Raw genomic sequence first — 15,547 nt, forward strand, 5'->3', positions numbered from 1 at the left:
AACTATTGCTCACGACACGCTCTTTTACACACAGTTTATCAATTTGTTTGACTTTCTAGCTGTAATTATAATATTTTTACTATTTGGTACTTCTTTATCGTAAAGTGTATTTATATCAGGATCAGATTGGCGTAAGGCTTAGGCCCTAAGCTATATTAGTTAACTTATCGCGTATGGGAAGAATAGTTTGCTCTGGAATCTTGTTTGGCTTGTAACTTATACCTACATACGTTTTTTTTTCTTTAAACGGTGCCGGAACTATTTTGACACTTAAAAAAAAAAAAATACGCTACAAGTTACAAAATTGACGCAACGTAAAGTATCTACAGTCAGCAATAAAATCTTAAACCAATAACATGCATATTGAATGAATTGGGTGTGACGTCACGTTACACCCGTATGTCCATACAAAATGACATTCATGGGAAACTGACGACGAAATGATTGAATCAAAATGTGATTTTATGCATTGCCGACAAATTTTTATTTTTTGTACGAATAAATTGTATTATAACGGTGTAATAATGGGTCTTTTTTATAGGGATTATTTTGAAAATTCTTGTTTGTTATTATTTGAAAATAATAGGATGGTTTGTAATCGGAATTTTCTAAAGAGAATTTTTATGATGATTTTTTACTTTTTATAAAAAAATCCAATTCCAATTTCAGTAAAAATAAAAACTTCCAAAATTCTTTTCAAAACTATCTCAAAAATCTGTCAGCAAAAAAATATTTTCGCTGAAGAACCAAATTTTTCATAAAAGGCTCTCAGCTTCTAATAAAATTGTATGAAACAAAAAAAAATGGCGGCTTAAACGAATTTCGTCGCGAAACGCTTAGAGCGAATGTAATCGAATTCCTTGCAAAAAGCCTTTTCCAATACTTAGTGTCAAGAGAAATATTTATTATATCGTTCTGTGTATATAAATATTTGGAGATACTTGGGTATACAATCTGTAGTGTAATATTATGTGATAGTTGTCGATATATCAGTGAGAGGCGTTTGATGGATCGAGAAAAAATATTTATGATTTCGAAATAATATCACTTGAAGAGGTTTGTCTATAAATATCTTCCCTCTGCAAATAAATTTATACCTTGTATGACTTTTTGCTATACAAAATTGTGTACCAACTTTGTCAAGCGCCTATAGTACATTAAAAGCAACACTACAGTCCCATTCTGACAACTTTACCTACATGTTTTGGTTTTTGATTTTGACGTTTATATACTTATGTACTTTCTCAGTAGCAAAACTCGAAATAGCTAACATATTGGCTTAAAATAATTTGTTGGTTGTAACTGGTATATAGACAAGAACAAGCGAGATCAAGATTCCGTAGAACTACATACCACCATGTTTAGAAAACTTTCTCCTCTCAGACTGAACAGGAAAAAACATACTCGAATGAAAAACGAGAAGTGTTTCAAAGACTTTGTAACTGTACGCTCAAAACAGACGCATTCATCTATCCCACTAAGGAGCCTAATAAATCCGTGGTCACCTACTTTCACATAAATAAAGGCTCGGCTTACATCTGCACAAGGGAATTCAGGTGTTCTCCATCCCCAACCTTCTCTGGATAGTTGAGTAAGATACCAATAACAGCTATTTGTAAAGCTTCGCGTGAATGGTCTGATTCCTTAATAACGGATAGCCGTATTTCGGCTGTTTTGTTATGCTCCGTTTTCAAACAGTCTCACTCTTTTAGGAGCATTTGATGTCTCTATTTTGGCGTTGAATGGGATGGTATTATTAACTGTCTGTCATTTGTTTGGTCCTTTAATGGATTCTGATATTGCGTATAAATGAAAAGGGTAACTGAATGGCTGATTTATTTATTGAACACCCACTTGCTAGAGGAGTTTAATTTGTGAACGTGTTAGTCACTGAAGTAAATAATATTTCATACGACGCAACATTTTAGCGAGGACACTATTTTTGACACAATTCTGATTAACCTTTCTTTTTCAGGTGGACTTGAGGCACTTGAAACAGACGCCAGACTCAGACCGCATAGGGATGGGCATCGATCTGTCGGAGTACTACATCTCTGTAGAATGGGATATCATGCGAGTACCCGCAACGAGGAACGAGAAATTCTACTCCTGCTGCGAAGAACCGTACCCTGACATCATCTTTAACATCACGCTCAGAAGAAAAACCCTCTTCTACACGGTCAACCTCATCATCCCTTGCGTCGGAATCTCATTCCTCTCAGTCCTCGTCTTCTACTTACCCTCAGATTCTGGAGAGAAGATCTCACTCTGTATTTCGATCCTCCTGTCGTTGACCGTGTTCTTCTTGCTGTTAGCCGAAATTATTCCTCCAACATCACTGACAGTCCCCTTGTTAGGAAAATATTTGTTATTCACTATGATGCTAGTTACATTATCAGTAGTTGTCACTATCGTGGTGCTAAACATAAATTTTAGGTCGCCAGTCACCCACCACATGGCCCCGTGGGTGCGGAAAGTCTTTATAGATTTTTTACCCAAAATATTGTGTATACAGAGGCCAGAGAAACCGCCCGATGACGACGATGATAACGATAAACCAAGCGAGGTAAGAAATATTGATTCTGCAATAAATCACCAACATCACGAAATAAGAACTGAACCGGAACACATCCCTGCGTACATCATTAATCATCCGAGAGACTTCGGCGTTTATCTTACACCAAGACTGGAATAAACCTCACAGGCTTGGAGCGTTTTAATTAAATTTGTAAAATAAAAGCTTTCACAAATGAAGTTCTTCAGAGGGAATCTCTTTCAGTACGAAAAAACAACACGGCGCCTTTTCTCATTGAGTTTCCTCCATTCAAAACATTTTCCATCGGAACGGATTCAATACAAACAGAACGCTATTACAGCGGAGTCGAAGCCGCCCTTAACAATAACCATTTTAATTGTCCTCAGCCGCGGGACTCTTCTGGGAAACGCTCCTTTCAACGATATTCTAAATCCATTGTGCTCTGTGTGTATCGCAAAAATATCGCTTCCAGCCCAATTTCATTCCATTTCGATTTTCCTTTATTACTCAACGCCGGGCAGGCTTAACGAGCGCGCGCGGCCTCCGTTATTTATGTTCCCCTGGTGGCTGCGGACGGATCGCGCGATATATACGATGCCAGCAGGCACGGCCCGAGCCGAAACCTCCACTCCCGCCTAATTGTGTGCCGGCTTAAGCTGCGTCGATACACTGGCCCTCGCGGAACGCGCACTGACGTTTTAATCTCCTGGCATTTCATCCGACGCCCATTATTGCACAGAACGACCTTTAACTCTACTCTCATTTTCTTTGATTGACTTACATGTTCCTTTTACTGTTGTTTAATTGAATTTTCTTTTCAGATACTCACGGATGTCTTCGGCCCGGATGACATGGACGGGAAGTTCAAAGAGTGGGGATGCGAAGAGTATGAACTTCCAGGCATGCCTCCATCCCCACCACCTCCGCCTGGAGGTGATGATGAACTATTTTCTCCACCTCCAGGTTCTCCGTGTCGATTAGACTTAGATGATGGTAGCCCATCTCTAGAAAAACCTTACGTGAGAGAGATGGAAAAGACAATAGAAGGTTCTAGGTTTATTGCGCAGCATGTCAAAAATAAGGATAAGTTTGAAAGTGTAAGTATTCCATAGCCATATTTTTGGTAAACTAATCCATAAATGCCTACTGTTCTCACAAATAATATTATTTCTAGGTGGAGGATGACTGGAAGTATGTAGCGATGGTGTTGGATAGAATCTTCCTGTTCCTGTTCACGATAGCTTGCGTGCTGGGTACGGCGCTCATCATATTCAGAGCTCCGACCTTCTACGACAACACGAAGCCTATAGACATTCTGTACTCAAAGATTGCCAAGAAGAAGTTGGAGCTGCTGAAGATGGGCTCGGAAGGGGACCCGGGTCTCTGAAATTCGTCTTACGTCTTCGGCCACTCGCCGCCGAAGACGTTCTGGGAGTTGATCGTCATGTGGTGGCATGGATGATCAATTTAAGACTCCCAGTTGGGGAATGTGAGGCGAGAACTATGTGTTTTAGTGCTGTGTGTGGTGCCAAGCGCCCGGTGCGCCCATGGACGTGAACACGCCGTAAGCGTATCCTAAGCCGTCTTTTTATATAGAATCATTACAGTCGATGTGAAACTGTCCGTCGATGTTCGATTGTCGCAGCGACCTCAAGCAACGGCCGTTTTGTGTTGACGCCGGATCTGCCATAACTATTTTTATATTAGAATCGCTGTATTGAACGTTTATACTTTAAGCGGAACGTATTGGTTTACAATTATTCAACGGAACGATTTTTTTTCGAGTAATAATTTGATACGAGCGCACAAACATTGTACAGATTATCTTTAGGTGTTTGTATTAATTTCTTGCGATAGTCGTATTCATTTGGGATGGTAACAAACATAAATAATGTAATAGATTACTAAATATAAGATTTACTTCGAATAAATCGAGCTCAAATTCGTATGTGTAAGTAATGTAAAGTGGTAATATTCAATGAAAAGTCGATTAGAGTCAGACATTTATAATAATAGTTACGTGCAAACGTCCTCGATGAGAGCCGGACTATGTAGATTATGTACTAAAGTATTATGAAATAAAATTTGAATTATACATTATATAATATTTGATAAACTGCGTACTCGCGTAAAAATCATAAGGACAATATCGATACTGACGAAATGTAATAATTTCCCTTTTGTAGTATGTCATAAGGGGCTGTAGATACAGTTAGGTTTAAAGCCTAGTCATCAGTATAGTAAGACACTCATCATAATGCCAGATAGTCACATCGCGATCGTGATAATCTATGAATAGATATAATTATTTGTGTAACACAATTGACTGCCAATTGTAAGAGTTAAACATTTTTATAAAGATCGGGTATTCTTAGGTAGATCGATAACTTGTTTTATTAGATTTTTTAAAACGGAGTGCCAAACCCATTCTACGTTACATAGACAAGATACGTTCGCGAGTCAATGATGTTGATTTTCTATATGCGCTAACTTAATTGCCGTCAGAAGTATCTTTTGGATTCGCTTAAATATATTATCATGTATTTATAAGTAAAACGAATGCTTGCCCAAAATGTAACGACTGATCAATTCACTTTCTTAAAGCTTAAGTTCCACTGCAGCCGATGAGGCGCGTCACACTTCTTCCGTAATGATAATATTAACAGTATTTTCACTATAAAACTTAGAGTACAGGGTAAATTTAGTACACAAATGTCTCCTGATTTATATTTCTCACAAATTTTCACCGAATGTAAAGTCTTTACTCACTTATTGGCACTTTACCACTAACACTATTAGATAATAAATCATTGTTGAGGTTTGTGACTTTAGTAAGTAAATTAGGTAACATTATATTAATTTGTACCTAGATTAGACTCGTGTTAGATGTTACCTTTCGTTCTTGAAGTCATGACTCACTATTGTGTTGATATTACTTATGATTTCAGTCGGGCGCAGTACGCGTCGTTACCTCACTTCAACCCATTCTGTAGGATATTTGTAGCAGTCTAAAGTAATAAAAAAAATATTTCGAGCCGCGTATTTGATATGTCAAAGTAAATCATGATAATGTTTATTAGGTAATAACTTAGATAAAACTCAGAGTTATTGATATTAATGATGAATAAAATCCACAGCGAGCAGTTAGGAAAACAGGGATGGATAATGTAAAATTAATAAAAAAAATAAAAAACTAATTGTTTTGTGTGGTTCGTCTTTGTAATTATAAGTGTTACTGAATGTGTATAGCTGTTTGTGTCGAGGGTAACGCGTAAAATGGCTAGTCTAGACTTAGATACGTAATAAACTAGAAAACGGTCTAACGTATTAGACGTTGTGGAAAGCTCGCTAAAGGTTGATCGATAATATTAGCAGAAGTTTACAGTAACCGCTGTATCACATACGAACTGGCTCTAAAGGAATTATTGGATGGAATTGTAACGTATCCTCACTTAATTAATTTTTCTAATTGAAACATTCACGTGGGTGGGGTAATAAAAAGTAGGAACGTGCTATTGCACCGCCGAAATACACCAATTTAGTGTTATAATAATAACTATTAATCAATAATGGTTAGTTAAGTCCACTGGCTTGGCACACAGTTCCGTAATCATCCCGACTTTTATTGTAGATATTTGCTAGATAAAACGGTCTGTTGTTATTTTTATATAACTGCAAATAATATAGTTAGATTTTCTATAACACCATAGAATAATGTTAAGGATCGAGTGAAGTTCAGTATGGGATGTTAGAAGTAAGCAACATGTATATACTTGGCGTGAAATGGAGAAACGTGTAGCTAGATTGGAAGTGGGTTTGTCTTCGAGTTCTTGCAACGACACAATAGTTTCATACAAATAACTCGCCTTGGTTAACTGCAAGTTTTGCGGTCGTATACTGTCGAAATCAATGAGCTATGTCAATACAACGATTTATGGCCCAGTAAGTATACGTGAACGTTAATTTTGATCCAATTAATTTCTCTTTTACAGACTTAACGGACTCTGATTTTTGTATTTAAAAAGAAAAAATAGAAATGAAATATAGAAATGAAAATCATATTTAAAGATTACATAAAATCACATATTTTATGTGTAAGGTGACCTTTACTTCTACGGGCACATTCACAACGTTGGCGTAAACATATTGCAACTATGACTAAAGACGAATAGTAAAGATCTTAGTAGCTATTACTCATTAAAACTTTTAAGTAGTCACAAAAAATTAGGTACGTCAGCCCTAAATTGTTAACGTTATCGTCAAAAGCATTCGAAAATAAAATTTGATGTGATTAAAGAAAACCTTTACCTGTGTTAAACAAGTCTTGTACCAAAAAGTTAAAAAGACATCTACAAGATTTCTGTCGTCAGGCTTGTATGATTATTTCATCATGTCAGCCGTAGAACGTCCACTGCTGTAAAAAAATCCCTCTTTGATTTGCAAAAGGTGACTATTTATGCATGTATCCTCATAACTAACTATGCGTACCTAAAGATCGAAATGAATTTTTACCCGATATATCCTTTAGCTTACACTAAACGGTACAAATAATCAGAGTCAGTTTGTTCAACTTACATACTTCTATAAACGTTTCTTCAGTTAAAATCCTTCAAAACTCCATTCCAAAAACCTTGTTAATATTCAAAGTTAATGCATCAAGCTCAATATTATTACAATTGTTTATATGATCCAGGATCTCAGTTTGTTAAACTTCGTCTTTGAGACCTTTCGTTACCAAAGTGTCAAGTATTGTCTTTCGAAAATTGTTAGTCACAGGCTAAACGCCTGTTTAATTATTATAATATTTCGGGTGATAAACGGGTAACTGAACGTATAGGATTTTGTCATATAATTGACACTAGATAGGTAATAAAAACAATAAACACATGCTAGTACATTCGTCAATAAGATTATAGATATGAAATAATGTATATTAGCGTTAAGGTGGTATATAATTATAATAAATGATTAGCTTCTCAGTGTTTTTAGAGTTAGTCGACGAATGAGTCAACTTGGAGACGCGGTGTCAGATAAATTTGTTATTTATTGTCAGCGTTGTGTTTCGTTACTTTTGAATTTTTTATGAAAAAGGTTGGGACTGTGCCAAATATTTGTTATTCTTAGAATTGTAGGAGATTAGAATAGACTTATTGTTATGTTTGTACGTTGTGTTTCGTTCTTTTAATACTAAGCTTATATTTTATGAACAAGTTTGTCTACATCGGGTAATAGAGTTGTGAACTCATAGTCAGCTATCACATGGCTGTCAATAATTTTAAGAATCAACTTACCGAAATGTTGACATGTAAATATAGCTGATCAACATAGAAATTTAAATAATATTTGTAATTGACAAGTTATTTTTCTACGTTCCTTTCACGTTACCCTTAGAGCTAACGTAGAAGTAGTGAATGGATGCCGTAGACTTTTTGACCTTTGCTTTGTCGGTAAATGTTGGTACAGCAATAAGATCTTCAGAACTTTAGTCAGAATTTATCATAATGCATTTCATTTGACTTACAAAATGTAAATTAATATTTTTTGGAAGGAAGTCAGTATAATAATCCGTAACGCTTTATAATTAGGTTTGATGAAATCTAGAATTTCGGATAGTAATTTTCTTCTTACACTTTTTGGATATGCTTTATTGCACGTTACCTTTCGTTTGCTTTTGGAATCGTTTTATCTTACCTACTCTTTACATAATAAATACTCTCTATCTATAAATATCGTAAGTTAGGCGTATTTGCATGTTTAATCGAACGTCTTCCAAAGTGACGTAAGGTATTATTGTGTTCCTCTTCTATTTGTTGCTTTATATGTTGTTTTTTATCAACTTCAGAAATATTTTCACTACCTTCATCTAACACGTTGATTTTGTCTAATCTCTATGGATTATTCTCACAATTTGCAGTGGTCTTATAACATACTAAAAATTGAAGGTCAACAATCTTTGTAGAATATTCTTCAATTACATGTTTTTATAGAATCGCCAATAAAATTATTAATTATTTATTGCGAGTTCAGAAACACTTCTGATAAAATTGATATACAAGGACTCATATATCAATTTCCTTCATCAACTTTAGTAATTTTGAGCTGATAAACCAAATCATTTCTTCACTTCAATCATACTACTTAACATTTTGTGAAACCATTAAAAAGACCGCTGCAAGAAAATCTTTCAGGCTGTGGCTGATATGAATTACATATAAGCATCAATTAACAATTCTATCTTCATATATTATGCAATAACTATGGCTAAGAAATACTCAGGTACAAACTAAACGTGAGCGTGACGCAAATTGAGTTTCCAAAGAAAAATCTGACACGACAATCATCAACTTAATTCAAAAGAGCAAAGCATCTTGTAACGTTTAAAATCGAAATACCATCATTTTCAAAATTCAACTTCTCCATTACGAGAATTCTATTCTAATTTTTAGCCACAGCCTCATTCAAAAGCTTATTTAAAGCTATTATATATTTATTTCCCTTTCATCTTCCTATCTAATAGTTTACTGTTATAATAAACATAGATATATAAAAAAACGTGTAATTAATAGGTAGATGAAACCACACGAAATTTGCGTTGAGCTTCCAACACGATTAGATGTAAATACAGAAATAAATAAAACCACTAATCACAAGCATATAGACACTTCCTTCTTTCATATATAAAATGAAACAAATGAATGTATTATTAGTGTAGCCGTTTGGAGCGGGTTTCTTTCTTGGCTGACGTTGGTCCCACGTCAGATATTTACGTCAAATACAGTTACATGGACCTATAGTGTGATGACTACTTATAGTGAGTGAACTCCATTGATACGTTGCAAAATGTCTTTGTACAAAGCTATCTCAATATCTATTAGACGCCCAGTGAAACCAACTACGGGGGGGTTCACTTTCCTTTATATCGAGCTCCGTAGTAGCGAGTTCTGTCGCAGGATGGACTTGTCATTAGTATTTCATCACACTGTGGGAGAACATAATTCTTACTAGTCGACGACTTACGTGGTACCCACAGTCAGCTAAGCAAGATACCCGACCTTCAAGATGCTGACTATCACTAAAGTAAGGCCCGATTGAAATAAGTAACTGAATTCGGATTGTAAAGTGCCAGTAGAATACTTTGTTTCCTACAACAGCAAATAGATCGTTTAAAAATACTAGTAATAACACCGCTAAATAGTAGGATTCTGTTAATGATAATACCTAAATAATAATATTGTTATGACAATACAAAGTTTTTTCACCAAGGCTTAGGGTACGATCTCACTAGAGCGCATGAACGCAAAGCGCAGACTAATTTTAATGGAAAACTACAAATGAACGGACACTGCCATTATGATAAAACAAATGATAACTATGTTTTATCATATTTTACTGATACAATTAAGTACATAACATGGCTGTGAATGTATTGTCTTAATATATAAGCATTAATAAATAAATGATATCTCGTTGATAATTGTTGATGATAGTCAGCATCTGAATACGGTTTTCTTTATCTTTGCAATAACTATTACATTATAATTTTAAGTTGTGTGTGCCTTATTTTATTAGTTATTGATCTTATGGTGCTATTGTGGGAAAGATGAGAAACCTTTTTTATGGAGTAGATAACTGATAAATTAAAATAAACTATCCAGATATTTCTTTTTGTGTAAAAAAAAGTATTCGATATCTCAAAGATAAAAACACCGAATCTCATAAAAATCTAATACTGGTAAGTGCACATTGTTTCAGTGGCAAAGTCATAACACGACTCAAATAATTCCCATACATTTATTATGGACTGCTCTATGCTAGAGTGCACCAGGTCCCAATATGACGCCAGGGATCGCCAAGCAGTCTGCGCCACGATGTTACTCGTTGAAACATATTCAATGTACATTATACTGTACATACAATTTGCAGTTGCGACTCCGCCACGCATTACCGTGCCAAGTTTGCGTTTCGACGCTGCAATGCGCTTGCCGCGTGTTGACATAGTTTGCACTTACCTTTATGTTGAAAGGGCTCTTTACGTAATTGAAGAAGATTATTAAATATAGTTATTGTTTTGTTTTCTCAATCTTTCCTACAATAACACTCTTCTACTTTAGAAACTTTTGTATTATATTTATACCTTTTGTGTGCTTCTAGAATTAGTTACCTTAGTTAACTAACCAAAGTTAGTTGAAATAATTTTATCGATGTCAGTCCTCGTTGGGCTTGTATTTAAGGTAAGTTGTGTATATCTTTAGTTTAAACGAAAGCAATCGTACTTGTATTAAATTTGTGTAAGTTGGAGATTTTATATTGTCGGATCATTGCCATAATTTGGTGTCGCAACGACGTATAGGTTAAGTGAACGTTCGAAGATTTTCGTCTTGTAATATTATTAAGTGTAATTAATGTCCTCGACTAGTAATTATAATTACGATACTTTTTTGTTTGTTATCGAATTGTTTTTCACCTTTCTCGTCACGAGTAACGGTGTTTGTTGTATGGGAATTGAAGATGAATTCCGACTTTTTCACATACTACCTTAATTTTGTCATTTTTTACCTACTTACATATAAATCTTACCAATTTTACTTTCCTTCTTGCATCTCAAGTTCCTAAATGTCAATATCTAGTACCTATAATCAAAAATCTACTATTTAAAAGGTTTAGACTACGGCTATTTGTTTTAGTAAAAAAATCATTTTGTTTACAAAATACAGGATTATCTACAATTCCCACAAAACAAACTGACCAGTGAAAATGGCATTACGCAAACGAACACCACACTAATGATACAAATATAGATGATAGATAGTAACATGAGAGGAAATTCCTAAATTATTTTAATATATAAGGTACTGTAATATTACGTCATACAATAATAGACTTCTAATGGGAATCTTGTCCTCAATAGTAATAGTGTTAGGAAAATAGTTGACTAGAGGCGCGGCTGAACTGACGCGGCGGCTGCGCGAACGTGCGTATTGACTTGTTACTGTGAACGCTGACTGTACACGACACTGAACGATAATGTACTTAATAATTAAATAACACGTTCGATGAAGGTGAATTTTTGAATGTACTTGTAGCATAAGTTAGAAATTGTCGCGCATACAGTCAGCTTTGTTTGTATATTTGTGATTCGTGTCGCGTGACATGGCGCACCGCTAGTCGCGTCAGTGAAACCGCACCTTAAATGTTCAGTCACTTGTATCACGAAATCATTGCCACTTTGTACTTTTAAGATTTATGCACTATGCTATAATATACATACATATATTATAATATATAAATATAGTAAATATTCGTATTGTACGTTCTAAGTCATAGCTCAATAATTTATGAATTCCGTAATTGAAGTAATATTGTAATAAATAGTTGGTAAGCAATTATTATATAAAAAAAACTAGGTGAATGCAAATTTAGGGTAAGGCGAAATAATATACATAATAAAAAAATAAATAATTTAGCTCTTAAGGTTTAATGTATAAGTCCCATTTTGTAATGTTAATTAAAATAAAAAATCAAGCACTACCATTACCATTATGAATACACTCATGACTTCTTACTGCTAACATTGAAATGTATTATAAATATGAACTATAAATATTAAATGTTATGCGTTAATAATAAACAAATGTGTTTTATTCATTTAACATTCTTGCAACTAACTTTACACTCCTAAATGTACACAGATTCATTCGACAATCAAAAGCTACAGTAAACCTGTACAGTATACTTGTAAACTTCTATTATATGCCTTCGTATGAAAATTCTGTTAAGACTATGAATTACCGATGAAAATCCAATATTTAAAAAATACATATCAACAGTACCTTTCTACCATTTTTTTTATCGAGTACATTACAGAGTAACTGACTTCCAAACTACCACAATACACAAATACTACCACGATATCCAGCAACGACACTGACCTATTCAAAAATCTAAAATGCCTTTCGAAGGTTTACTTACAAACACAGAAAGTCAACAAATAAAAACAGCGTAATGTAGGTAATCAATTTATTTATTTTATCAGAATATCACCATAGTACAATCACTTTATTTATTTCTACCCAAAATTACTGCTAAACAGAGCCCAAGGATTCAAACCTGTATCCAATTTCGGAGAAGGCGCATTATAATACCCTTGAACTAAGTCTACCAAGGATATAGGACAGGTGAACCGGTCGCAATTAGCTAGTAATGTGCCGAGTCGATGTGCTGCGTCGTATGTCGCGTGCTCTAGAGGTTCTGATGCTAGGACCTTCGTCATTGGTAAGCTGGAATGGAAAATATAAATGAAGGTTGGTATTGATGAAAACCTGGACTTGATTCGCCAATCTGTCTTGAGCAAGTGGTTGACGATCATGCTTTCTCTATATGAAAAGAGGCCTCTGCTCTGTAAGGGGACAGTGAAAAGTCTGATGATGATGACGGTTGGTATTGAACAAATAGACTGGTAAATCCGATAGTTCCGATGATTGATTAACATTTTATTTTGAAGATATTCGTGAATCCAGTTAAAATTTTTAGTAGGTTACCGGCCGAATACTCAATGATTATTTTTTTAATAATCAAGTAATACAATTTTGAGTCATTTTCATACTGATTTGAGTTAAATACCAGTAAGGTCATCAGTACTTACGTAAACAAAGTCCGGAACATCTCCTCAACCATGTTGTCTCCATGTGGAACAAGTCTCTGGGTGGTCTCACATAACGTCTTGAGGATACATTGTCTACCATCGTAGCCCATACTGAAATAATAAAATTTTACTTTATAACTAAGTAGTTTCCGCCAGCCATTTCACCAGCATCCCGGGAACTATTCTGCGCACCCAGACTGGCTTCTTACATAGGCTATCCAACACTGCAACCATATTTCAAATCCATTTAGCAGTTCCTGCCTGATATGAGCACGTTAAAACAAACACGTTCTAGAAAACTAGTTAGACTGGGACATATCTCAGATGTACTGGGTGGAAGGTATAAAGAGAAAGTAATTATCATAATCGCGAAAGTGTCTTGAAAAGATATTTTTTTCCCGATATTTAAATGAATCTGAACATTCGGAATGGCGACATAGAGAATGAATGAATAATTTTGAAGTCCGTATATTGACAGTTGCTACCGATTATACCGAACTTACTTCTCCATAATCTTCTCCAGCTTCCCATACAGCTCTCTTCTACTTCTTCTCTGTTCCTTAGGCTTAGACAGACGGTTATATCTTCTGTAGTACTTGGAAGTCTCCGTGGCATTGGGCAGCTCGTATGCTATGCCCCAATTCATGCCCCAAGTGAAGGTACCAGGGCTGGTGGATGGGGCTGGCTGGCCAATCACACCGACGGTCATGCAGCCGGCACACTGGAATTATAGATTATAGATAAGATTATAATAAAAAGTTTGAGTTTCAGGAACAATTTTAATTTTATTTCCTGGAAATACTACGTCCTGGCTTATCTGTCGTGTCTTCGCGCTAAAACTTGCTACCCTGATAGTTTAGATTCTTAGTAGGTAAGGATATAGGCTACTTTTTATCCGTGAGCGCAAAGAAGTAATATTCTAGCTCCAATTTGATCTTCCGAGAAGGACACATATTATTTTTTATAAAGTGCATTAAATATAAATTCTAGCTCTAAGAAAACTGCTTCATATATCGCTCTTCAAAAAATTTCATTAAAAAAGTTATTGCATACCAGTCCTGCATCTTACTTCTCCTTGAATTTTAAATTAACTCCTTATGTTAAAGACCATCAACTTTATACTTTAATGATCATTCTAACATCACCATGGAAATATGGGAAGAAACGGCATAAATCGTGGATAAGTCATAAAAAAACTCTCTTAAAATGTAAGGGACATAAAATTTCAAAAAATACGTAATCAAGTCAAGTTTTATGTGTTTGCGTTGTAAGGTTTTTTGCATCTAATCTTAGTATGTGCTCTTTTAAGAGTTTTCTCAATTCAACTACATATATTTATTACTGTCACACGAACAAAAGCTTAATTTCAAATATCATTATCATTCATTTTTCTATTGGACTGTTAAAATCATTAATTAAAAGTAACCACTTACCACTTCATATCTGAGCTGACATACTTCATAGCAATGTTTTAAAAATGTATGCTATTAGAATACGATTAATTATAATAAAGACATTATTTCACAATAATAAAGAAATAAACACAACTTACTGAAAAACTGGAGCCTTCAGGAAACGCAACATATCGTTTTCTTCTCGACAATACCTTAGAACCAACTTTAGCCGCACACAATTCACCATAAAAGCTCGCCAATATGAGAAAAATAAAAACGTTCCATTGTAATTCCATTTTTGAATTTGAATATCGTGCTTAGCGTTCCATAGATGAGTAAAGCAATGGTAAAGTTAAAGGTTTATCTGTTAAACCGTGACTAAGTAACGGTTTCGTTGATTTTCAAGTAAATAGTAGTTAAGTAGGGCCACACGATTTGTGTGACACAGTGGACTGAATTCTTCATGTTAAGTTGCTCTCAAACTCCGAGAATACAGTTATTTTAATAATTGGAATTAATATTGCTTTTGTTTATTTAATATTATCTGAAATCTTACCGTACGTTAACTTATTTCTGCGTAAATAACGACTACAAATAGAAACCTATATTTACCCTCGAATTCCTTATGGTTTAATTTTCAAAATATTTTGTAACACTTCTATCGAGAAACGATGAAAAAATATTGAAAGTATAGTTACAAAATTTCATTAGCAAATAATGTTTATAGCAGCATTATACATGTGAGATCTTATTATCCAACAATGGCACTGAAATTGATTTTACTCCCAACAAAAATATTTTGAAAAATCTTCCCACCAGTCTAGACAGGCACCATTATATGGAAAGTTGATTAATTAGTCCTGAAACACACTGAAAGGCTTTCACAAAGGTTTATTGGAGAGCAATTCATTTACTTGTTAACGCGGGTTCCGTCAAAATTGGGAATCAATTATACCCAAAAGTTATCTTTCAGTA

General features: G+C 34.7%; 2 protein-coding genes across 2 annotated transcripts in view; one reads left to right on the forward strand and one right to left on the reverse strand.

Moving 5' to 3' along the window:
- LOC124636834 (acetylcholine receptor subunit alpha-like 1) overlaps positions 1-3,965 on the forward strand; it is a 66,190-nt gene extending 62,225 nt beyond the window's left edge. Inside the window, exons 5-7 of the mRNA XM_047173017.1 lie at positions 1,976-2,566; positions 3,358-3,633; positions 3,711-3,965. Coding sequence (XP_047028973.1) covers positions 1,976-2,566; positions 3,358-3,633; positions 3,711-3,923 — 1,080 coding nt within the window. The 3' untranslated portion in view covers positions 3,924-3,965. The remainder of the gene's footprint in view (positions 1-1,975; positions 2,567-3,357; positions 3,634-3,710) is intronic.
- An 8,619-nt stretch (positions 3,966-12,584) lies between these two features.
- LOC124637030 lies at positions 12,585-13,989 on the reverse strand. The gene is made up of 3 exons (XM_047173346.1): positions 13,682-13,989; positions 13,179-13,289; positions 12,585-12,813 (listed from the first exon to the last, which is right to left on the reverse strand). The coding sequence occupies exons 1-3, from the start codon at positions 13,885-13,887 to the stop codon at positions 12,603-12,605; spliced, it is 528 nt and encodes a 175-aa protein (XP_047029302.1). The 5' UTR covers positions 13,888-13,989; the 3' UTR covers positions 12,585-12,602.
- Between the last annotated feature and the right edge of the window lie 1,558 nt (positions 13,990-15,547).

This window comes from Helicoverpa zea, chromosome 15, assembly GCF_022581195.2.
Source record: "Helicoverpa zea isolate HzStark_Cry1AcR chromosome 15, ilHelZeax1.1, whole genome shotgun sequence".
Lineage (NCBI taxonomy): Eukaryota > Metazoa > Arthropoda > Insecta > Lepidoptera > Noctuidae > Helicoverpa > Helicoverpa zea.